A 19,458-nucleotide genomic window follows, 5' to 3' on the forward strand; every position below is an offset into this window, starting at 1 on the left:
AATCGTAGTCGGCGGCGCAGCTTCATGACAGTGGGCTCACACGGGCCTCTTTATATGATAATGCAGGATCCCAGAGGTTTTTAATAGAACTGAGGAATAGTAATAGTCTTGCATAATTTTCCCATAAAGGCTGACACAGCTGCTGTTCTACCGCCTGTTCCTCTTGCCGCTGATATTCAGCGTTCTGCTTTAGCTGCCAGGCGCTGATCAGGAACGATATATTTCTCAGGTGTTGCACCCTAATCTGTTTTCTAAACTTGACAGAGCCGATAAAGGCCAGGACTTGATGTATTTATTCTTGGCCCTCAAATAGTCATGTACCCATTTCATTTATTTTTTTTCTCTCTCTCTCTCCCTGCAGATATTAAAGCGATCATGCACAGAGATCCTGAGTGTGGAGCCCTCCAGTGTCTGTGTGAATCGTGAGTGGATCTTCCTGCTTAAGTCAGCGCAGAGAGATTTATTCTCTCTGGGAATCCCTCTTCACTTCCTGGCCTCTGAACTGTTCACATTTTTCACATTCAGAGATATTGGAAATATGCAGCAGTTTCAAGCAGCGCTGCGTCTGCTCAGACAAAAAAGCAGATCAGTGTTTATAGTGGAAAGTCGCGCGACAGGTCCAAGACAATAAAACTCACGTCATCCTGTCAGGCTTTGCAGTTTTTTTACGTTTGGAGCTTCAAAAAAAGGATGAATTTCAACAGCGTATAAGCCCTTCCTCCTGGTCTTATCTCCTGTTTGTTTACATTCCAGAGTCCTTCGACATCGTGCTCAGAGGGAACGGCTTCAACCCGGGACGCAGCACTGACGGTGTTGTCTGCAGCTTCATAGTGGACCAGCAAACCTTCCGTGAGTAGTGAAAGAACCTGCAGCTACAGTACACCGTGCAAGAGCAACAGCCCAGCGCTACACTAGTCAATCTAAGCCTCCAGTACACAGTCAACTCTGACTCTGTCAGGTTCCCTGCAACTGAACAGCTTAAAATTGAATCCAAAATGGTTATAATGATGTATATTTACAAATGGCCCTAGGCTGAGTTTAATATAGAACACATAGGGGGTCCCTACTTAATCTCTCCATCAGTTTAGGGTCCTCAGGCTGAGAAATGTTGAGGACCCCTGTTCTAAACCAGAAGAAGTTCGTCATCACAGTTCTGATACACTATTATGAGCTAAACAGTTGGGACATAAATCAAATTAACAAATTTTAGGAGGAGCCTCCTTGACAGTTAATAAATTAGTGTAGATAAATTAGTATAGAAAGGGACCAAAATGAAACAAAATGAAATCCAAAAACTTGACAAAAACTATACACGGATCAGGCATAACATTATGACCACTGACAGGAGATTGTTAGGACCACTGCGACTGGCTCACAATAAACCAGTCGAAAACATGCGGCAGTCGCTTTAAACTGTAGTTGATGAAGACTAAACAACAGTAACAATAAGGAAACAAGATGGGCTGGTCAGATAAGAAGAAGCCACTCAAGGGACCATAGGACCTGGTGTTTCCCCCTAAACCCAAACAAAACTGAACCCTAATTAGAAATACGCCCACCGAACCCATCAAACATAATAAATAAGTAAAACAGAAGCTACATAGACAATGGCTTGTGCTGCAGTGGCTGGGAGAAGACGATGTAAGCGAGAAGGTTGGAACATTCAAAATGGTAAAGGGAACAGTCTTTAGGGCTCTTGAGCATCAGAGGGAAACAATGGAGTCTGTAAAACATCTTGTGACAATTCAGTGTTCTGCTGGGAAACTTCTGGACCTGGCATTCATTCGTGTGGATGTTAACTAGAAACGTAGCACGCACCTAAACCAGACCAGACACCCCCACCCCATAGCAATGACGCTTCTTGATGACAGCATCCACCCCCGACAAGATGCAGCCTGAAACAAACACACAAACAAAAACAGTTTAGGAACAACTCAAAAAAAACAAAAACATGGAAAAACAGCACAAGGTGTTGACCAAATTCACTAGATCCCAAACTGGAACAAGCTGATGTGGGATGATCCACAGAGGCCCCTCCTGTCAGTTCATTGAAAAAAATTAAAATAAATAATAAAAAAAAAAAAGTGCTTACGCCATCAAAATGCTAGACAGGGGGAAATCCAAAATCCACAAAAACCCTGACAAAGCTTACAGGAATAAGTGTTCATCCACATAAACACTCTAGTGTGACACAGTCGTGTGGTCCCTCCCCCCTGTGAGTGGTCCCATGCTTTGTCTCAGATGATGATAATCAGATGATCTCATGCTGTATAGAAACACGGTCCGTCAGAAATAAACTAGCGGTTAAGTCTGATGTTGCATCAGCTTTTCCAGACAGCCACAAACTTGCCAACTTGCAATAACAAACCCTCCCCTCTCTTTCCAAACTGCTCTGACCTGTGACTTTGTCGTGCAACTTACACTTAGGAATTATGAGGGTATTTTTTTCATTTATTATTAAATAATAAATAATTCCCTTATTAGTCCCTCATGGGGAAAGTACAGTTGGAGCAGTGGGCTGCAGGCACCACAGCCACGGACAGGGCGGGAGTCGAACTTTCAACCTTCCGACCTCGAGCTGCACTTATTAGTGGACATGTAACACCTGAATCTTCCCACTGAGCTCGCTACCACATCAGATGGTCCGAGGTTGGACTCTGTGAACCAAATCCAGTCCTAGACATGTCTGTTATCTCACAGCGGCGCCTTATCTATATGATCTAAAATCAACAGAAGAAAGGAGGCTATGTAGGTCACTGTGCTCCTTATTTTGAGCCCGCAGTCTGTTCTGTTAAGAAATCCTTTTTTCAGGAAGTAAACGGGATTTGGCACCAAAAGCCAATCTTTTAAAGCTCTCATTTGGCCGCGGGATCTGTGGGATCGGCGACTGCCAATGACAACACTTCCATCCTTGACAAGTTATTTTTGATTTCCAACATTTCAGCCCGACTAAAATACTCAAGCATATTTTTCCTTTTAAAAAAGAACTTCATCCGAATTAGGAAGTGGCCATTAGCAGATGTCTTCCTGTTAGTCCTTTCTCAGTTTAGGCTGTCTCACATTCGCCCACTTGGGGCTATTTATTCCCTTATTGGCTTTTGCATGTGTTCAGTCCAGACCTTTTAACAGTGGGGCACCTTATAATTATGGACACGCATCATGGCAACTATAGAACACTCAGCACATATGTGAAACAGATGCTACAGTCTTCTCCATCACCAAACCAGTTGGAGCACGGAGCAGACACGCAGACAAGAAAAAAAAAAAAGAATCGCATCGATAATGTGAATGACCTCCGCGGCTTTAGACGGTTCAAGCACTTGTCAGCATCTTCTGATGAATAAACACACACAGAGACACACTGATAATAATCCAATCTGCCATGTCTCTCTCTCTGTTTTTTTAACCTTATTCAACTCCCAGTTATACAACTATGAAATATAAATCCTGGATTCAGTAATGTAATTTTAATTTAAAAGACAAGTTTACACAATATTCGGTTAAAGTCAGAATATCCATTATGTGTTCAAATTTCAAATGTTTGAAGATGACTTATTATTCTGTTTAATTATATAAAAAACACTGAAAATTTGATTTGATTTTAAATTTTGTTATATAAAATAAAAAAAATGCTGATTTAATATGAGATTTTCAGTGAATAAATTTTGACTCAAGACTCATAAGACAATGTGTTGCACCGTCCTCCTGGAACAGTCCTGTTATTTATTGCACCATGCAAATACTTTGTTAATATTTTGTCTTTTTATATTTTTTTTTTCCAGCTCAAAAGCCGAGCTATGTGCGCAACGATTATCTGATATGTCCTGCACCAAAGCTGTATGATGTTGGACAGTAAGTAGCATTTTTTTTATTTCGCCATAATTTTTTTTTTTTTTTGGTTAAAATATTGATTTTATATAGACTTTATATTGAATAGCAGCAAATCACTGTCATATGGTTGTCACGTGTCCAGGTTTCGTCATTAACATATCCACTGTTGTAATGCTGGCGTATTTTCTTAGCGGATTTAATTTATTGTTTTAATGCATTTGAAATTCTCATGTTCAGTACATCAATTCGTAATAGGAATTTTAAAGCTTTTCTCTAATGCATAAATAGTGTATGTTGTACACTGAATAATTAAGCAGTAATTTAGTAATTTATCATAAATTAATATAACTGTATATTTGTGAGGTTAAAATCTACCATTAAAAATCTGATTTCAGATTTTTCTTATTTTCGCCATGAATGAATTAAAGTAAGCATTTATTAAAATTGAACTTTCTCCAGCCTGTAAATATAGTAGACATCCAGCTACTGTCTAAGCAGCTTGTTTTAGGTGTTTCTGTCGATTCTGTCGATGTATCTAAGTTTTGATCTTGACAGCGAGAGAGGTGTGAAAACAGATATGACACGACACACCTCCGCAGGACCAAAATAGAGCCAGAAAATTTGAATTAACATTATTCTTAAGATTTATGGTTAATGCAAAATAGCGAAGGAAAGAAAATGAATATTGGTTTTGTAAAAAACAAAGTTATCTTTTAAGACTTCAAGAAGCTTAACTGAGTTGCAGTTTGGGCACTTATTTTATGAAGCATGACACACACACACACACACACACAGTGTCAAAAGTAGTTCTTCTTTCCCCACAGAATCTTTCATCATAATTTTATTTCCCTTTTCTTCAGAATTCTTTTTATCCATATGTTGTTTATCTAAGACGCTCCACTCCCTTTAGCTTCTCTCCGTGTTACACACACGCTTCATGTTCTTTTTTTCTGCTTCTCCTTTAAAATGTGTCTTTACTGCAAATAAACAGCATCTAAGTCTATAAATCGGCTGTATGTTAAAACTGTGGCGTAAAGACGCAGTAAACAGTACAGACATTAAAAAAAAAAAAAAAAAGAAATGCTCCATATATACAGCCCACGAAGACTGAAGCGTAAAAACCGTGCAAACAGGAGTTTATTCCCGTCTGCGGAGCTATTGTTTGATTTTTAACGGCATCTCTCATAATCCCAAACCGTAACAGATGATCACTAAGGCATTCTAGATGGAACAACAGATTTCAATGTCCTTGCCGACTGCAATCCAATCAAAAATGTATGATTAAGAGCACCGCCGCCTCCTGAAGGTCTCTCAGCTCTAAAAGAGATTATGTATCATATGACGGCGGCGATGCTGTCGCTGCTCCACATCGACTTGAACCTCACTTCAGTTAATCCGCTCCATTTTAAAGTCCAAACTGCTTACTGTATGATAACAGTTTCTTTTTGTTTTTTCTCTACCGGAGCTGATATTAGTGTGGAATAGAGCGGAATGTGTGTATACGTGGAAAGATGTCAGACCTGCGTCTGTGTTTTACGGCGGGACATCTCAGAACATCTTTTAGATATATCGAATATGTAAATGCACTTCTGCACAGCACAGACATGTGCATATAACACTGATCACCTTTTTAGGGGAAACTGTTTTACTGGGAATTTACATTTGGGTCAAAATTCTGTTAAGAACAAAACACTACGTATCAATGTGTTGTCTAATGTCATAATATATATTGAGAAACTTCTGAGATCGCGATGTCTTTGCATAGAAAAGAACTCATTCTCACATTTGGAATGTGACAGCATGATAATTATTAGATGAATAGATTCTTCAAAATACGTGACGCTTAATCCAGTAACGAGACGTCAAAGATTCACCGCAAAGATTAACTCGAGCAACTACATCTGTAAAAACGGAGGCCCACAGCGGCTGCTGCGCCCCGATAGGACCGAGGCTGACGCTGATGTTACGTGCCATTTGCAAAAGGCCTGCTTAATTAACTCTTGGCTGCCGATGGTGACCCATTAAGTAGTTAGCTGGTACGGGTGGTGAGTAAACACATCTGCTGGAGGGGCTTTAAAAGGATGTGCGACAGATGCGGCCATTCCCTTTTCCTCGCTCCCCATTTAAATAATTCACCATGCGCTGACAATCCCTGCACCCCGGACCACCTGCATGGAACACCGGTGCCCGGAAACTTCTGTCTCCATCCATCTGGCTGCTTCTGCTCCGCCGCCGCCACCGCTACCGCCACGGCCTCACGTGTGCTCCTTCAACACGGCTCCGCTCAGCCGAAGAATTTTCCCTTTTCAACTGTGTTTCGTTACACATGGGCTTCTCTCCACTGACGTCGCAGGCGTGGTTTTGCCGGGGAACATATTTCAGATGCAGCAGTCACTTGAGCCGAGGTGCTCAGCTGCAGCTTCCTGTCCCACTGGAGATCCGGAGCACGCGGCTCCACATCCAGCCTCGGTGCCCGGGAATCACCGTGTCCTCAGTTGGTCATCGAGCTGTGTAGGAGCACTAACAGCGAAGGCATCATCTGTGCTGACAGCTGTGGCATCAGGCTTGAAACGCTGGCATCTGCCGGCACCCTTCCCTTCCCTTCCCTTCCCAACCCCCACCACACTCCCCGTATATTCCCATTAGGAGACCTAGCGTATCCTGCTGGGGAGCCAATCAAGAGGTTAAGTGGCTGCGATCTTGCAGCAGCATGTCCTCACCTGGTGTTTTCACAATAACAGTGGAGGGCAAAAAATAACTAAGGGGGGGAGCCGACACCTGCTTTACAAAGCAGGTACAACGCCTAATGCTTACGCTTGTTAATAAATAAACAGGTTGTCCCAGGGCTGCCACAATCTGAGGCATCACCCCATCTGCTCTAGTGGGGGTATGAAGATGTTCATGATGGAAATGTGCTCTTGTTTGATTGTCCTCAGTGTTGCTGCACTGATTTGCCGTCACGTGGTGGAGCTGGAAGATGCTCTCTTTGATTGAAGGATGCAAGGATGATGCATTCAGATGATCAACTGGAAACCTCATTCTCATTAGATTATTCACATGAAATTACACAACATTTTATAAGGGGAAAGTTTTCAAGTTGAGTTTCTCTTCGATTTTGCATGATCTCAGGACACAGCAGATTTTCGTAATCAGTGTGCTACGCGACTTAGAAAATACACTGATAGAGTTCATGTGCGAGGAGTCTGGCAGTCGAATTAAAACCATACAGAAATGAGTGGAAACCTATGGCTGCTTGTGAGCGTAGCAACTTCACCAGATGGTTAGAAAAACTGGCAAACACATAACATTCATAGTTAAGGGGGGTAAAAACACATTGTTGCTTCCCTGCTGCCATTTCACGTTATTTTAATTTTATATCAGCACTTTTTTTTTTTTTTTTAGAGTGCATGCCACTCTTTCCAAATGGTGGTTGACTCACTTGGGAGCAACTTCTCGTCTTCTTCCCGGTCTTCGCGAGGCGATCCCTCCCAACTCCACTTGAGTTTCCTCCCTCTTGCAAAACTTCACGCAGAGTGATGACTCCTGGATGCTGTGTGACACGCCACGCATATGCTCTGCCGTGAATAATTCAGCCTCCTCAGTTTTCACATCTTTAAGGGACGTTTGAAAGCCATTAGCGTCATCATTGTCAGCAGCTCCAGCTGCATAACATCAGCAAAGCTTAGCGTCACGGCGGGCCTTACTTTCTGACAGATTATAGCGAGCCGGGGGACAAACTTTTCGCCCGTGTGGAGACGCAGATCTGCGGTGAGGAGAGAGACCTTCTGCCACTCAACTGGTGTCCCAGGGAACCAGTGTCTCTTTATATCTAAATTTTGACTGATCCCTCAGCCCTGTGACACTCTGCCCTCTCATCTCCCATTTATTCAGACACAACCACCGAGCAGCTGCAGCCCTCCCCTCAATATCACTCAATTGCTTTTACTTTAAAAAAAAAAGACACTGACGCTATTTAAAAGGATTCACCCAGCTTCTTTCAAAGTCACAGTTACTTTTTGTTAATTATTTTAAACCCTTTAGCCCCTTTACATGAGCTTTGCTCAGTGTTGTACGTGCAGAATGTAGTCAGTTTTTCAAATTTATGGATATATCTATATATTTATAGAATTTTTATACAGCAGTAGTTAATTCTCACAGCTGGTAATGACATATTTTCATTTTCTTTTATGCAGTTAATAGAGTAACCAATCGTTTTAGCACTAATTGTAATACTCCAATACGGAAGCCAGAAGCCATGCAAATGAAAAACCAGAAAAAAGAGGATATATGACTTATGCGCGCGTGCCAGAGCAGATTCTGCCTACTCAACATCAACTCTGTAAATTAAAAAACTCTCGGCGAGGAAGAGAAAAGAGGCCTCGCTCACCGCGGCCGGGTTGCGGTGCATTAGGGGTGTCCGGCGAGGGCTTCGTCAGTGTAACTCCCTCGGGAGCGTTCCCTCCTTCACGCGGCAAGGTCTGCACCTTCAGCTTGATTAACAACCTGCCCACCATTATCACGGATTGAGTGTGTCAGCTAAATTAGCCTCACCCCTCACCCGTTCAGTGCAAGCACTTAGTTAACATGCAAGGAACTGTCGGGAGCTTCGCTGAGCTGCAGAGGCATGTAGCGTTCCGGTTAATCCACGTCTCGACACAAAGAGATGTTTTCGGACGGAAGCAAACTGGTTCTCGCTCAATGTGTAGGTTTCAGCTTTTATAGTATATTAGATTTTTCTTACAATATGGTACAGGGTATCTTCATATTCATACAGAGTAACATATGAACCCTAAGACTCTAAGATATGAAGACATCAAAGCAGAATATATAATTGGAAACTAACCAAACAACAACAGTAGCAACAAAAAAGAAGAGAAGAGAAAGAAAGAAATTAAGATTAAGAAGAAAACTCAAAAGTAGATGTATATTTTTTGTTTTCTTGTTGTACTTATGCACGTTTAAAAACCACCACTAGCACCTTCACGTTAAGGACTGGTCTTCCTTTAACTTCCTAAATACATGTTATGTGTTATTCCGCTCTATTTTCACCTTCATCTATTTTTGTTATTCTTGTCTCGGCTGTTTAACCCTTTGACCACCACACAAAAAAATACGATTAATCGCGATTAAATATCATTGATTTTAATCTTTATTAACAGTGTGCACTGCAGACTGAGTATTTTGACACGTAATTATTAAAATGTTCACACAATTGTACAGATTCATACAATATGAATACTGAACCTGTTTGATGTGTATTTTCATCTGTTTAAAAGCGCTATAGTTCAAAAACTATAAAACTAAGGGGTCAATGTGGTTGCCATTAAAAAGAAAATACTATGTTAAGGGTTAAACAAAATAAGTGAAGAAATGCGTCGTGAAAATTGCTTAATTATTTTTTGAGGAGCTGCTTAAATTAGTGAGATCGTCGTCACACATAAAGCGCAAAACATTAAAAAGGCGGGAGCGTTAACAAGTTGAGTGAAGTCTCCTGAATTGCATTGTGAATATTCAGCGCGGCGATGCATGAGGATAGGCGCAAAGAAGTCAGTTTATAATATTTAGAATACACTGCATAGTAATGGACACATGGTCTGGTAGCTCATCTGTTCAGAACCACAGGAGAATTGGTGGCCCAAGGCAGCGCCTCGGGCAAAATCCAAAGCAAAGAGAGCGCTCTTGTTATTATTCCACAGCACCATTTTTAATTCAGGCCTCCCCTGTACACTGCCACGCACTCACATCTGTCCCTCACACACACACACACACACACACACACAACGCCACTCTGCGCACTTCCTCCTCGCCTCTTTCTTCTCTGGCGTTGGAGGGAGGATTTCAGGCGTTTCGCTCGTTCCATATCCTGAATTCTCATTAAACCTGCGGTAATTGGATTGGGCATAATAGACATATGGAAATTGCGGTGCCGTTCATCATTAGGGTTTTAATTGCACCCGTTTTGGCCTCTGCATTTTTTCTCCCCTCTAAATAAGTCATAGGAGTTCACGAGCCTTGTTACTGCTGGTCGGGTTACACACATGGACGGCGGTGATAATGAGAAGATTTCCTCCCTCAGAGTTTGACCATTTAGTTTGCTGCTATTGTTTTCCGTATCGAGTGTCGAGATTGTGTAATTACGTGTATTTTACGTTGCATTCTTTTGTTTTACTTGAGATATATTTGGTAATTATTCAACATATTTGAGTGTTGAGACACATGTATCTGCTAAACGAGGAGAACATTTGGGAGAACCTATTAGTGCTGGTAATTCTGTGCAAAAGTCAGAGATACAGTAGGTTTATACCTCTAAGGGACCAGATGCCGTAACCCTGTGTGAGCCATTTGTACTTGTGCGCTCATCAGTCTGGCCTGCCCCATTGAGCACTGGTCGGCGCTGTGTCTTTTTCGTCAATCGAGTTCATTTTTGCTTCTGCTTCTTATTCAACACTGGCGACTGAAACTTTCGCCTAAATTTCGTCAGAACTTTGCCGAAATTTTGTCGAAGACGAGTCGTACGCACATTCATGCCCTCGAACTTCCTCAGTCAATCTTTCCGCAATCCGTTCCATATCCATAAAACTGTGGAAATGGAGAAGCAGCCTAAAATACTAAAGCGGAATTTACCGAGGGGATGAATCACAGCTCTTACTTACCGACATGGTGCTAATGCTACGTAGCTGCAATGCCTAGGCGCACAAACTACGCATGGCGTTCATCTTCCATTGATGCTAAAATATAATACACAAGAAAAATGCAATATGTAAATATGTTAAATAATGGCTTAAAGTTGGGCCTTTTAACATGGGGGTCTCTGGTGATTTGCTCCTCTTTAGAGCCTTGAGCAGCCACTCGATTAACTTCAGAATTCACATCATCAAATGAACGACTTGCTGGTTAATGTGGGATAAGTGTAAAGATAAACTGATGAGAGGAAACTTTAACGGTGGATTATTAATCCGTCATTTAAATTGTTTCTTTACAGGACGATGGACGTTCTCATCAGCTTAAACCACGGCAAGTCCTTCATCTCCAGCGCCTACACCATCACTGCTTCTTCCTGTGTAAGTCCAATTTATTTTTTTAAACTCACAAAAATATACTGATTAGGAGTTTATTGGATGGTTCTTAACGCTCCCCTTTGCAATCCAACTACCAGTTTGTCTTTGGATTTAAACAAAGCCGAGAAAGATGAATTAACTGGACGCTGATTTATTTTTTGTAGTCAGATGGCTTTGCTGTGGCTATCGTCTTCCTGGTGCTGTTCCTCCTTGTGGCTCTGGCTCTCATGTGGTGGTTCTGGCCTCTCTGCTGCACAGTGGTGAGTGTTGCTGCACCGCTCGTAACCAACACGCTGCTAATTCCTTTAGTCTGGTTATGCACAGACTGCAGATTCATATGAAACATGCCACATACCTGACAACACGTTGTTTTGTCTGCACTCAAAATGCATCTGCAAAACCAAGAATCATCACTGCATTTTTCTTTTTTTAAATATATATATTATGACAGCTGCAAATATCCTGTCGTTGCAAACGTAGCCTACATTCTTCTTGCAACATCAACTGAAAGGTGTGAAGTTCATCAGCCTGAGCGTGTGAAGTCTTTTAGTCGAACGATGTTAGGGTACGTGGGTAACACGATTACTGTGCTGTTCGCGGGCTCGTGCTGAGGAGAAGTGCACGACTGTATCACCTCTCTTTCACCTCATTGAACCCCTGTTGGTTAGCAACAGCACCACAGAATATCAACATCAAACAGGAAGTGAAAGACCACATCCTGCTTATCGGTTTCTGAGAAGCAATGAAGTCATGTGATGAAAAAATAAACAACTAGATAATGGCGCTGAATAGGACATGAGAAACAGATTGCAAAACTAGTGTTAGGCCTAAGTGAATGATGAAAATAATAATAGTCTGTGTCAGACTTAAAAACAATGAGCTTCACTTTCTATGTCCTGTCAGTCCTTTATATTTGCTAAACCAGGATAGAAATTTGTGAAGAAAGTAAAGATGCTATGTGAGTACTTTATTGATATTGTATTGGTTTTGTATTGGTTTTGTCAAAGACATCACAGAGAAACACACTCCAGGTAAAACAGCAAACTTTTGTCTGTATCCCGGGTTAAAATCCTCAAGATTAGCTCAGGTGTCAGTCGGGGGTGTTTAATTACAGGTTCACTCCCTTTATCCCCTTAGCCCTCTCTCCAATATATTTTCATTGTCCTTCTTAGGGCTAACATTGTGCAGAAAGTGTGTTTATATTTAGTGTGACCAAAAATCACAGTATTTTTATTTTTTCATGATCATCACGTGGTCGCAGCAATTTTCAATGGTTGAGAGAGGAATTAATGCAGTGGATTGACTAAGGATGGACTATTTTACTGTGATGATGAGTAAATATTGTAGAATAATTACACATTTGTAGTAAAACAGGTTTGCATGGCCCCGTGCTAGCGCTGCCTGCTGATGTGGAAATCCAGGGACTGTTCAGAGATTAAAATAAATAAATATTATCAAGATGAAATGAACAAACAGGGACAATTATTTATATTACAATTACGTTACAATTAATATATTTATATTTATACGTATTTAAACTGCTATGTCTGTAATGTCAATAATAACTGTTGTCTGTGCGCAACATTTTTTTTCTCATTCATAAAAAGTTAAAACTGCAGACATTGTCAGGGAGCGATAAGCTGGGGGACGGGTCATCCAACACACGGGCTGTTCCTAGAAATCGCGAAAACATCTGGTCACCCTCAAAAACCAACAGCAACTGGTACGGCATCTTGCCACAAGTCTTCTATTTCTTCATTTTTCGGACATCTCCATCTTCACCACGCCTCGCAGTGACACAGTTGCACTTTATGTGAAATGCTGCATTCAAAATGGTCTGGTCGGAAACAGTTGTCGAATGATGTGTAATTAAATACACTGGTGTATTAAAAATTCACATCATAATGGAAAAGTATTTGGTATGAACAAGAATTTTATTGATAGAGTATTTGTACTTAATTACTTAAGGTTTTGTCATAGACACTTGACCAGGAAGAAACACCCCCCATCAAAACCATTGGCTTTTCCATGATGTTAAAAATATGCAGTTCAGCTAAAACGTGATGAAATAAAACATTACTGGGTGACCACGGACCAACACTGACGCAGTTCTCATTGAGGTTGCGATTACAAAAGCATGGAAAAGCACGTATGATACAGTCTTAAGGTACATTACGGACATTTATTGTGTAATATAACCCAACACTTCCCAATTTTGCCTGAACATTTTGAATTTGTGTGGAACCGTGGGAAAACCAAATGTGCTTTTGGCCCTGACAGCATGAAAAGACCACAACTGGCTAAAAATAACACTCCTACCGTGCAGCTCATTGACCTTCTTTAAATGTCTTCAGAGAGCTGCTCCTCCAACTGGTCATGTTATTTCCACTTCCATCCAACAGCGTCAGTAGTCTTATATTTATCAGTCTGAATGATCCTACGTAGCGAGCACAAGCTTAGAAAGGACGGGATATCAAGTCTTGATTCATTCATCTGGAAAATCTAAGTATCTGGTGAGGTTGGAAGGTTACTCGTTAATCCGGCGTGTCTCCAGTCCCATGTGAGCCAAGTGTTTGTTAAGGGGGAACTGGAGCTCACCTTTATTGTTTCTCCTTCAACTACTTGATTGTACTTCACGTAGGGTACCTCTGCACATTTATCCCACGTTTAAACTTCAGTTTAATCCTGAATATTCATGAAACCTCCTCATTTAAAATCCCTCACCCTCCCTTCCCTCCCTCCCTCTCTGGAAGAACCGTTCACCCACTTAACCATTTACAAATATCCCCAACCGATTATTGTTCGAGGCTACGAGCGAGGGGCTGCAGATGGTGCGCTGCGATCTCTTTTTCCGCGTCCCTCCCTTGTTCTATTCATATCTGATAAAGGCAAATGTACCCCCCAACGACGCACCACGCCAAAACCGCACCACACCTCTGCCTACACACACACCCGCCCCTTAACTGGTAGACGTCACCTGGCTTTGTGGACCTGAAGGGATTCCATCCAGGATGAGATGGAAGCATATTTTGGAAAACCAACAAAGGCATTAAAATGTAAACCCCCTGCAGCATGTCTGGCCGCGGACGTGTTTGTCTTGGTGGAGAGAGCTGCTGTTGCCTTCCATCGAGGGACGCGGCAGAAGAGGAGGGCCATGTGTGGCTTGTTAATATTTAAACCCCCAGTCTGCCAGGTTTCAGCAGTCGGGATGAGGCCATGCGCACACGCACGCACACACACACACACACACACACACACACACACACACATGCCCAACCTCTTTCCCACAATCCCTCTCCCACATGGACTTATGCCAGCAGAGAGGTCATACAAGCTGTGGAGTGGTAATTTCTTTTGTTTATGAATTGTTTGGAAATTAAACTCAGAATTTAGTTTGGTTCAAACGAGAGGTTTCACGGCTGGAGATGCACTTTGCCGTCGACCAGTTTATCCAAATTGCAAATGAGTCACTGTTGCATTTGGAAACATTTTCCACTCATTTGGAAATATTAATATTAATAATCTTAATTCATGTTATTTTACATAATAAGTTGCCACCATTGCTGCTTTTCTATTCTTTTGTTCCTCTTCCCTTCAGCAGGGTTAGGATTAGGGTTAAGATTAGGGTTCCCTTCATTAAAAGCACAACTCACATTTAAACTTCAAATATGTTACCTGCCACCGACCCCTCGTGATAATCCCCGCGAAACAGCTTGACACAACACGGTTTGAGCTCGACTTCTGCAACGAATGGATTATCGCGTCCAGTTGGACAGTTGCAGAGACGACGGCCATATGGGCACGATGCCGTCGGCGCCTCTGATTGGTTCGAAATCGCTCCGAACGCCGCCCCCTTCCCTGGGTTCTGTGGCCGCCGGTTCTGATGTCAGATGGCCGGGTATCCCACGATTTAGTTTTTAATTACGCCACTACGCTGCAGAGCTCTTCACATCTGTCCATCAGGTATAGCTGGGAAAGAGCAGCAGAGCCCCCGTCATTTGTGTAATGCTTTATTTATCCCACAACATGTGCAGGAAATCTGCTGCATAATTACTTAATAAAAAGAGATAATCCCGTCAACGTAAGGTGTGGCTGAAGTCAGCGTATGGAGAGGCTACTGGTAGACCTTCTCTGGATTTGCTTACAGCCAGTTGTGTGTCAAAGAGCAATTAATTAACGCTAATTGATTATTTTTCATTATTTTAATGTCAACAGTGTGATGATGTCCGTAAGCTTAACGGTGAATGTAGCAGCTGTTTGGATCTATGATATGCTATAATTACATTGGTCCTCCCACCAACCCCCCCACTCCCCCACCCCCCTCCTCAACCACTTTAGCAAATACATAACCAGCTCCTGTATGACAGTGCAGTTATCCATCTTTGATGACTAATGAACAAAGTCTTCTCTCGGTTTCCGCTGTTACACACCTCACGCTGAGATGTGTCCTCCCTTTAATTATCTGTACAGTATTTATGGGCCACCGACTCCGTGTGCTGGTATAAAGTCCATGTTTGTGTGTGTGTGTGTGTGGGGAGGGGGGGGGAGTTCAGGCCTTTATCTTTACCTGAGACCCGCATCAGGAATGTCTGGGAAAATCATTCTGAGTTAATGTCCCAGAGCTTCTTCTAATTTTTACTTTTGTCCAAAAAAAAAAGAAGTTAAATTGCAGTGGCACTGTTTTTTTTCTTGTTTTAATTATCATTAATTTGCTACCAACTCGTTAATTAGTCGACTAATAACTGCAGCATTTTGCCAGACGAACTCACAGTTAAAATCATTAACAATGGCTTCGTTCTGCTCATCGGCGACGGTGAGCCATGACAGCGTAGCACAGACATGCGTTTTTCTCACACTCTGAACATGTCTGCTGTGAAGGGAAGGCTTGTGACCGCTCGTCTCAGCCCGCACTTCAGACTTGAACCGAGGTTGTGGTGTGAACATCCTTTTTTTTATTTATTTTTTCCCCCCAATTAATTCAAAACTTCTCACGGGGCCTAACTGAATTCTGTTACTCATATTTAGTTTTCCAAGAAACGGAAGCGTTGGTATGAGCTTTTTAAACATCATATGATCATAAGTACAGTGATCAGCCACAACATTATGACCACTGAAACTGAGACAGCTCAGAAAAGCTAAAAAGATTTCTCGAGTTTAGGTCTCTGCATAGATTATTGCTTTCATATACACCGATCAGCCACAACATTAAAACCACCGATAGGAGGAGTATTCAGTGTTCTGCTGGGAAACTTTGCATTCAAGTGGATGTCACTTGATTAGATATGCACCACCCACCCAGACCTGCTCTCTGTAGTATTTGCCTCAGCTCCTGAAACCTGAAAGCTCAGGAGAATCATCTCCTCTTTGTCTGCTTGTCTCTTCGGCTTCTTCCTTTCCCTCACGTCCGTGTTGTTGGTGAGTGACAGCGCGTGGCAGTGGCGTCTTCAGCATTCCTGCGGTAAAAAAAAAAAAGTTCAGTATGCAAAGCGTCTGACTGACACCTGACAAATGTCACTGCCGGGCCTCTCTTTGCTTTGCGCTGCACATCTGAAAAACCCAGCCGAGACATCTTGTCCTTGAGTGGGATCACATTGTGGACAACCTGCTCCTCAGGTGCCATGGCCATCCAGTGTTGTCATGAACAATGCCGCTGGGCTGGTTTGTCTGCGGTGTGTGAGGCGCGTGTCACGGTAGCGCGTGTGTGTGTGTGTGTGTTTTTTTTCTTTTCTTTTTTCTATGTGTGTTTGCCGCCACTCATCTTCCCTCCAGACAGGGCTTGGAGCTGAGCCCAAGCCTCCTCCTCTGTATCTCATTGGACCTAATTAACTCCTTAGGACTTTATGATTGGGGGGATTGCTTGGGAGCACTGAACCCCGTCCAATTAATTAAGAGCTAAACGGGGCAGCGGCGCTCGCCCCAAAGACTCCCCTGTCAACAAGTTGATTTTCGGCTTTTCTTTATTTTGCACGGGGGCCCCCTGATGTTGGTTTACAAGCAGAATCCTTGTAATCAGTAGTCAGCAGGGCGATGGGGCGCTAGCTGCAGCTACCGCCACAGAACAGCCTGGCAGCGGCCGCGTCTCCGCCGCGAGATGAGCTCTGGGACGCCTCTGTTTGGCCCAGTCACCTGTCACGAATCGCCTCCGTCAGCCTCGTCCGTGCTTGTCTTGACAAGGTTTGAGCGTGTGTGCAATGTGTGTGCGCCCCCCGTGATGGGCCGTGCTGACGTACTTTTTGCTTTTTCTGTTTATCCAGGTCATCAAAGACCCTCCACCTCCTCCTCCGCCTTCTCGTCCTCCACCACCCGTGAGTCAAAGCACAATGATGTTGTCACGTTATAAGAATAATTAACTTGTTTCCACAATAAAACATGTACAAAATGAGAAGATAAAACAAGTTAAATGCTCAGTATTGTAATTAAGAATGTTAACTTGAACCAGAGATGATATCACTGTATAATTAGTGGGCTTTATATGCAACTGCCCCATGAACATATCTTAATGCTACACAAGAATTAGCTTTGAGTCATCATTTGTGTTCCTCTTTAATAAAAACATATTCCCCAATATAATTGCTAAAATCTGATTTTAATAAGCTTTAATAAGAAAATCAGTCTATTTTTTAGTTTTTCATGCTACACATGGAAAGAATCATTTTTCAAGTGCCTTTTCCTTCCTGGTTATTTGACGTAAATGAGTGTGTCCATGCTGGAAGGAAATCCATTCAAATGTTAAGTGATGAATGGATACGAGAGGAAATGGAACAATAGGAGGGACAGATCCTGTGCTACCATTTCCTTTGTTGCGGTAGTGAAGTTAATAAACGTTGATATCCGTCCTAATTTTCTTTTTTTCCCTTTGTCTCCCTCAGGAGCCTGAGCAGTTGCCCAAGAAGAAGTGGCCAACTGTGGACGCCTCTTACTATGGAGGAAGAGGAGCGGGCGGCATCAAGCGCATGGAGGTCAGAATCTAAGCATCTCACCTCGACTGAGTCAGTTAGAAAACAGAGCAGCGAAAGGGACTGAAGGATGTGATGAAGACACAGGCTGATTGAGGCAGAGTTTGACCGGGAAATTACTCCATTACATTACATTAGTAGTGAAACGGCTGCAGCCAGGTTCTCTCGTGTTAGTCTTTGAGTTCAGAAATTCAGACTTATTGTCTAGTGCTTCAACATTTTTCAGGCCAAACTGATGAAGAGATTATGTGAAACCCCCTACCTACTAAATGTGTTCTATATCTGACTTGGCCTAGTACTTTTTATAAATATACATTATTATATCATTTTGCATTCAATATGAAGCTATTCAAATAATACACAGGTTCAAATATTAATTTTCGAACATGTGTAAAGGTAAGGGGGGCTGTGCAACTTCCCTAAACACAAACTTTCCTTGACATAAACATATATATATACATACACAGTACCAGTCAAAAGTGTGCAAGTTGTGTCCAAACTTTTGACTGGCCGTGTGTGTGTGTATATATGTGACGTGTATCATAATTCTGTAAACCTGCATCATCGCAGAAACCTGCTGACGCTCGGTCTTTCCCGTGAGATCAGAAGTTTGTCGAGTTAACACGGGCAGCGTGAGGAGGGACGGGCTGACTGACCGGCCGGCCGGGCGGGCGGGCGGGCGGCCGTCCTCCTCGTCAGTCCGCTGATCCCTCAGACATGACAGGCCCTGCCATCTCGTCCTTGGCCGTCCGGTCCTGATTGGATCACGTCGTTGCCAGGATGAAAGATTGAGCGCGACTGTCAACTTGACACAACCAACTCGCCCCCACCCCAGCTCCCCCCCCCCCCTTCTCAACTCCCAGACCTCGGCAGCCCCTTTGTTATCGGGCCTCCTCCGAAGGGAATCCAGGTTTAAAGGCGCGCTCCCCGCTTCCTCCTCCTCCTCCTCCCATTCGCTCCAGGGCCCCCCTGCTGCTTCTCAGCCCCGAGGAGGTTGATGGCATTGCAGGGATTTCCCCGCGTCCTTTAGGAGCATTATGGCTTGACTTCTTTTTTCCCATGGGTGCCGATGAGATACAAGCCCGGCTCTTCCGTCTGTCTCTTCCTTCTTTAGCAGCTTGATTCCCATCGACAGGCCCGTCTCCACATCTGAAGCCTCCCCCTCCTCCCCGTGGACGGAGAACAAGGTGCTCGTTAGGATCAACCTGTTCTCTCCTCTGCATCCACATTTAAGACGTCACGCTGAGAGAAAAGGAGAGAGAGAGAGAGAGAAAAAAAAAACACCTCCGCCACTTTGCCTCTGCCAATATTTCAAACGATGCTTGAGCCGGCCGAGGTGACAACAACGTATCTTTTATTCATCGTCGCCCGCTCTTTTCTTGATGGTGCGGCAGGCCAGGGATGGATCCCGGGGATGATTCCGAAAAGCTGTTCTATATTGTCACGGCTTAACCTACAGCTTGAAAATTGTGTCGCTAATTAATCACCTCTCCCCATTCATGTGAGGGTGGATTTTTTTTTTTTTTTTTTTTTTTTTTTATATCTCCTCCTTGCAACAGATGTGATGAATTCAATTAAAAAGCAGGACAGCTTAACTAACGCACAGGGTCGCA

General features: G+C 42.9%; 1 protein-coding gene across 1 annotated transcript in view; it reads left to right on the forward strand.

Annotated features, from left to right (window-relative positions):
• Positions 1-19,458, forward strand: part of antxr2a (ANTXR cell adhesion molecule 2a) — a 74,841-nt gene that overhangs the window by 15,754 nt on the left and 39,629 nt on the right. The window contains exons 8-14 of the mRNA XM_047592283.1: positions 362-422; positions 754-849; positions 3,783-3,852; positions 10,814-10,892; positions 11,054-11,149; positions 17,144-17,194; positions 17,759-17,848. Of these exons, the coding sequence (XP_047448239.1) occupies positions 362-422; positions 754-849; positions 3,783-3,852; positions 10,814-10,892; positions 11,054-11,149; positions 17,144-17,194; positions 17,759-17,848 (543 nt within the window). The remainder of the gene's footprint in view (positions 1-361; positions 423-753; positions 850-3,782; positions 3,853-10,813; positions 10,893-11,053; positions 11,150-17,143; positions 17,195-17,758; positions 17,849-19,458) is intronic.

This window comes from Mugil cephalus, chromosome 8 (genome assembly GCF_022458985.1).
Source record: "Mugil cephalus isolate CIBA_MC_2020 chromosome 8, CIBA_Mcephalus_1.1, whole genome shotgun sequence".
NCBI classification, from domain to species: domain Eukaryota; kingdom Metazoa; phylum Chordata; class Actinopteri; order Mugiliformes; family Mugilidae; genus Mugil; species Mugil cephalus.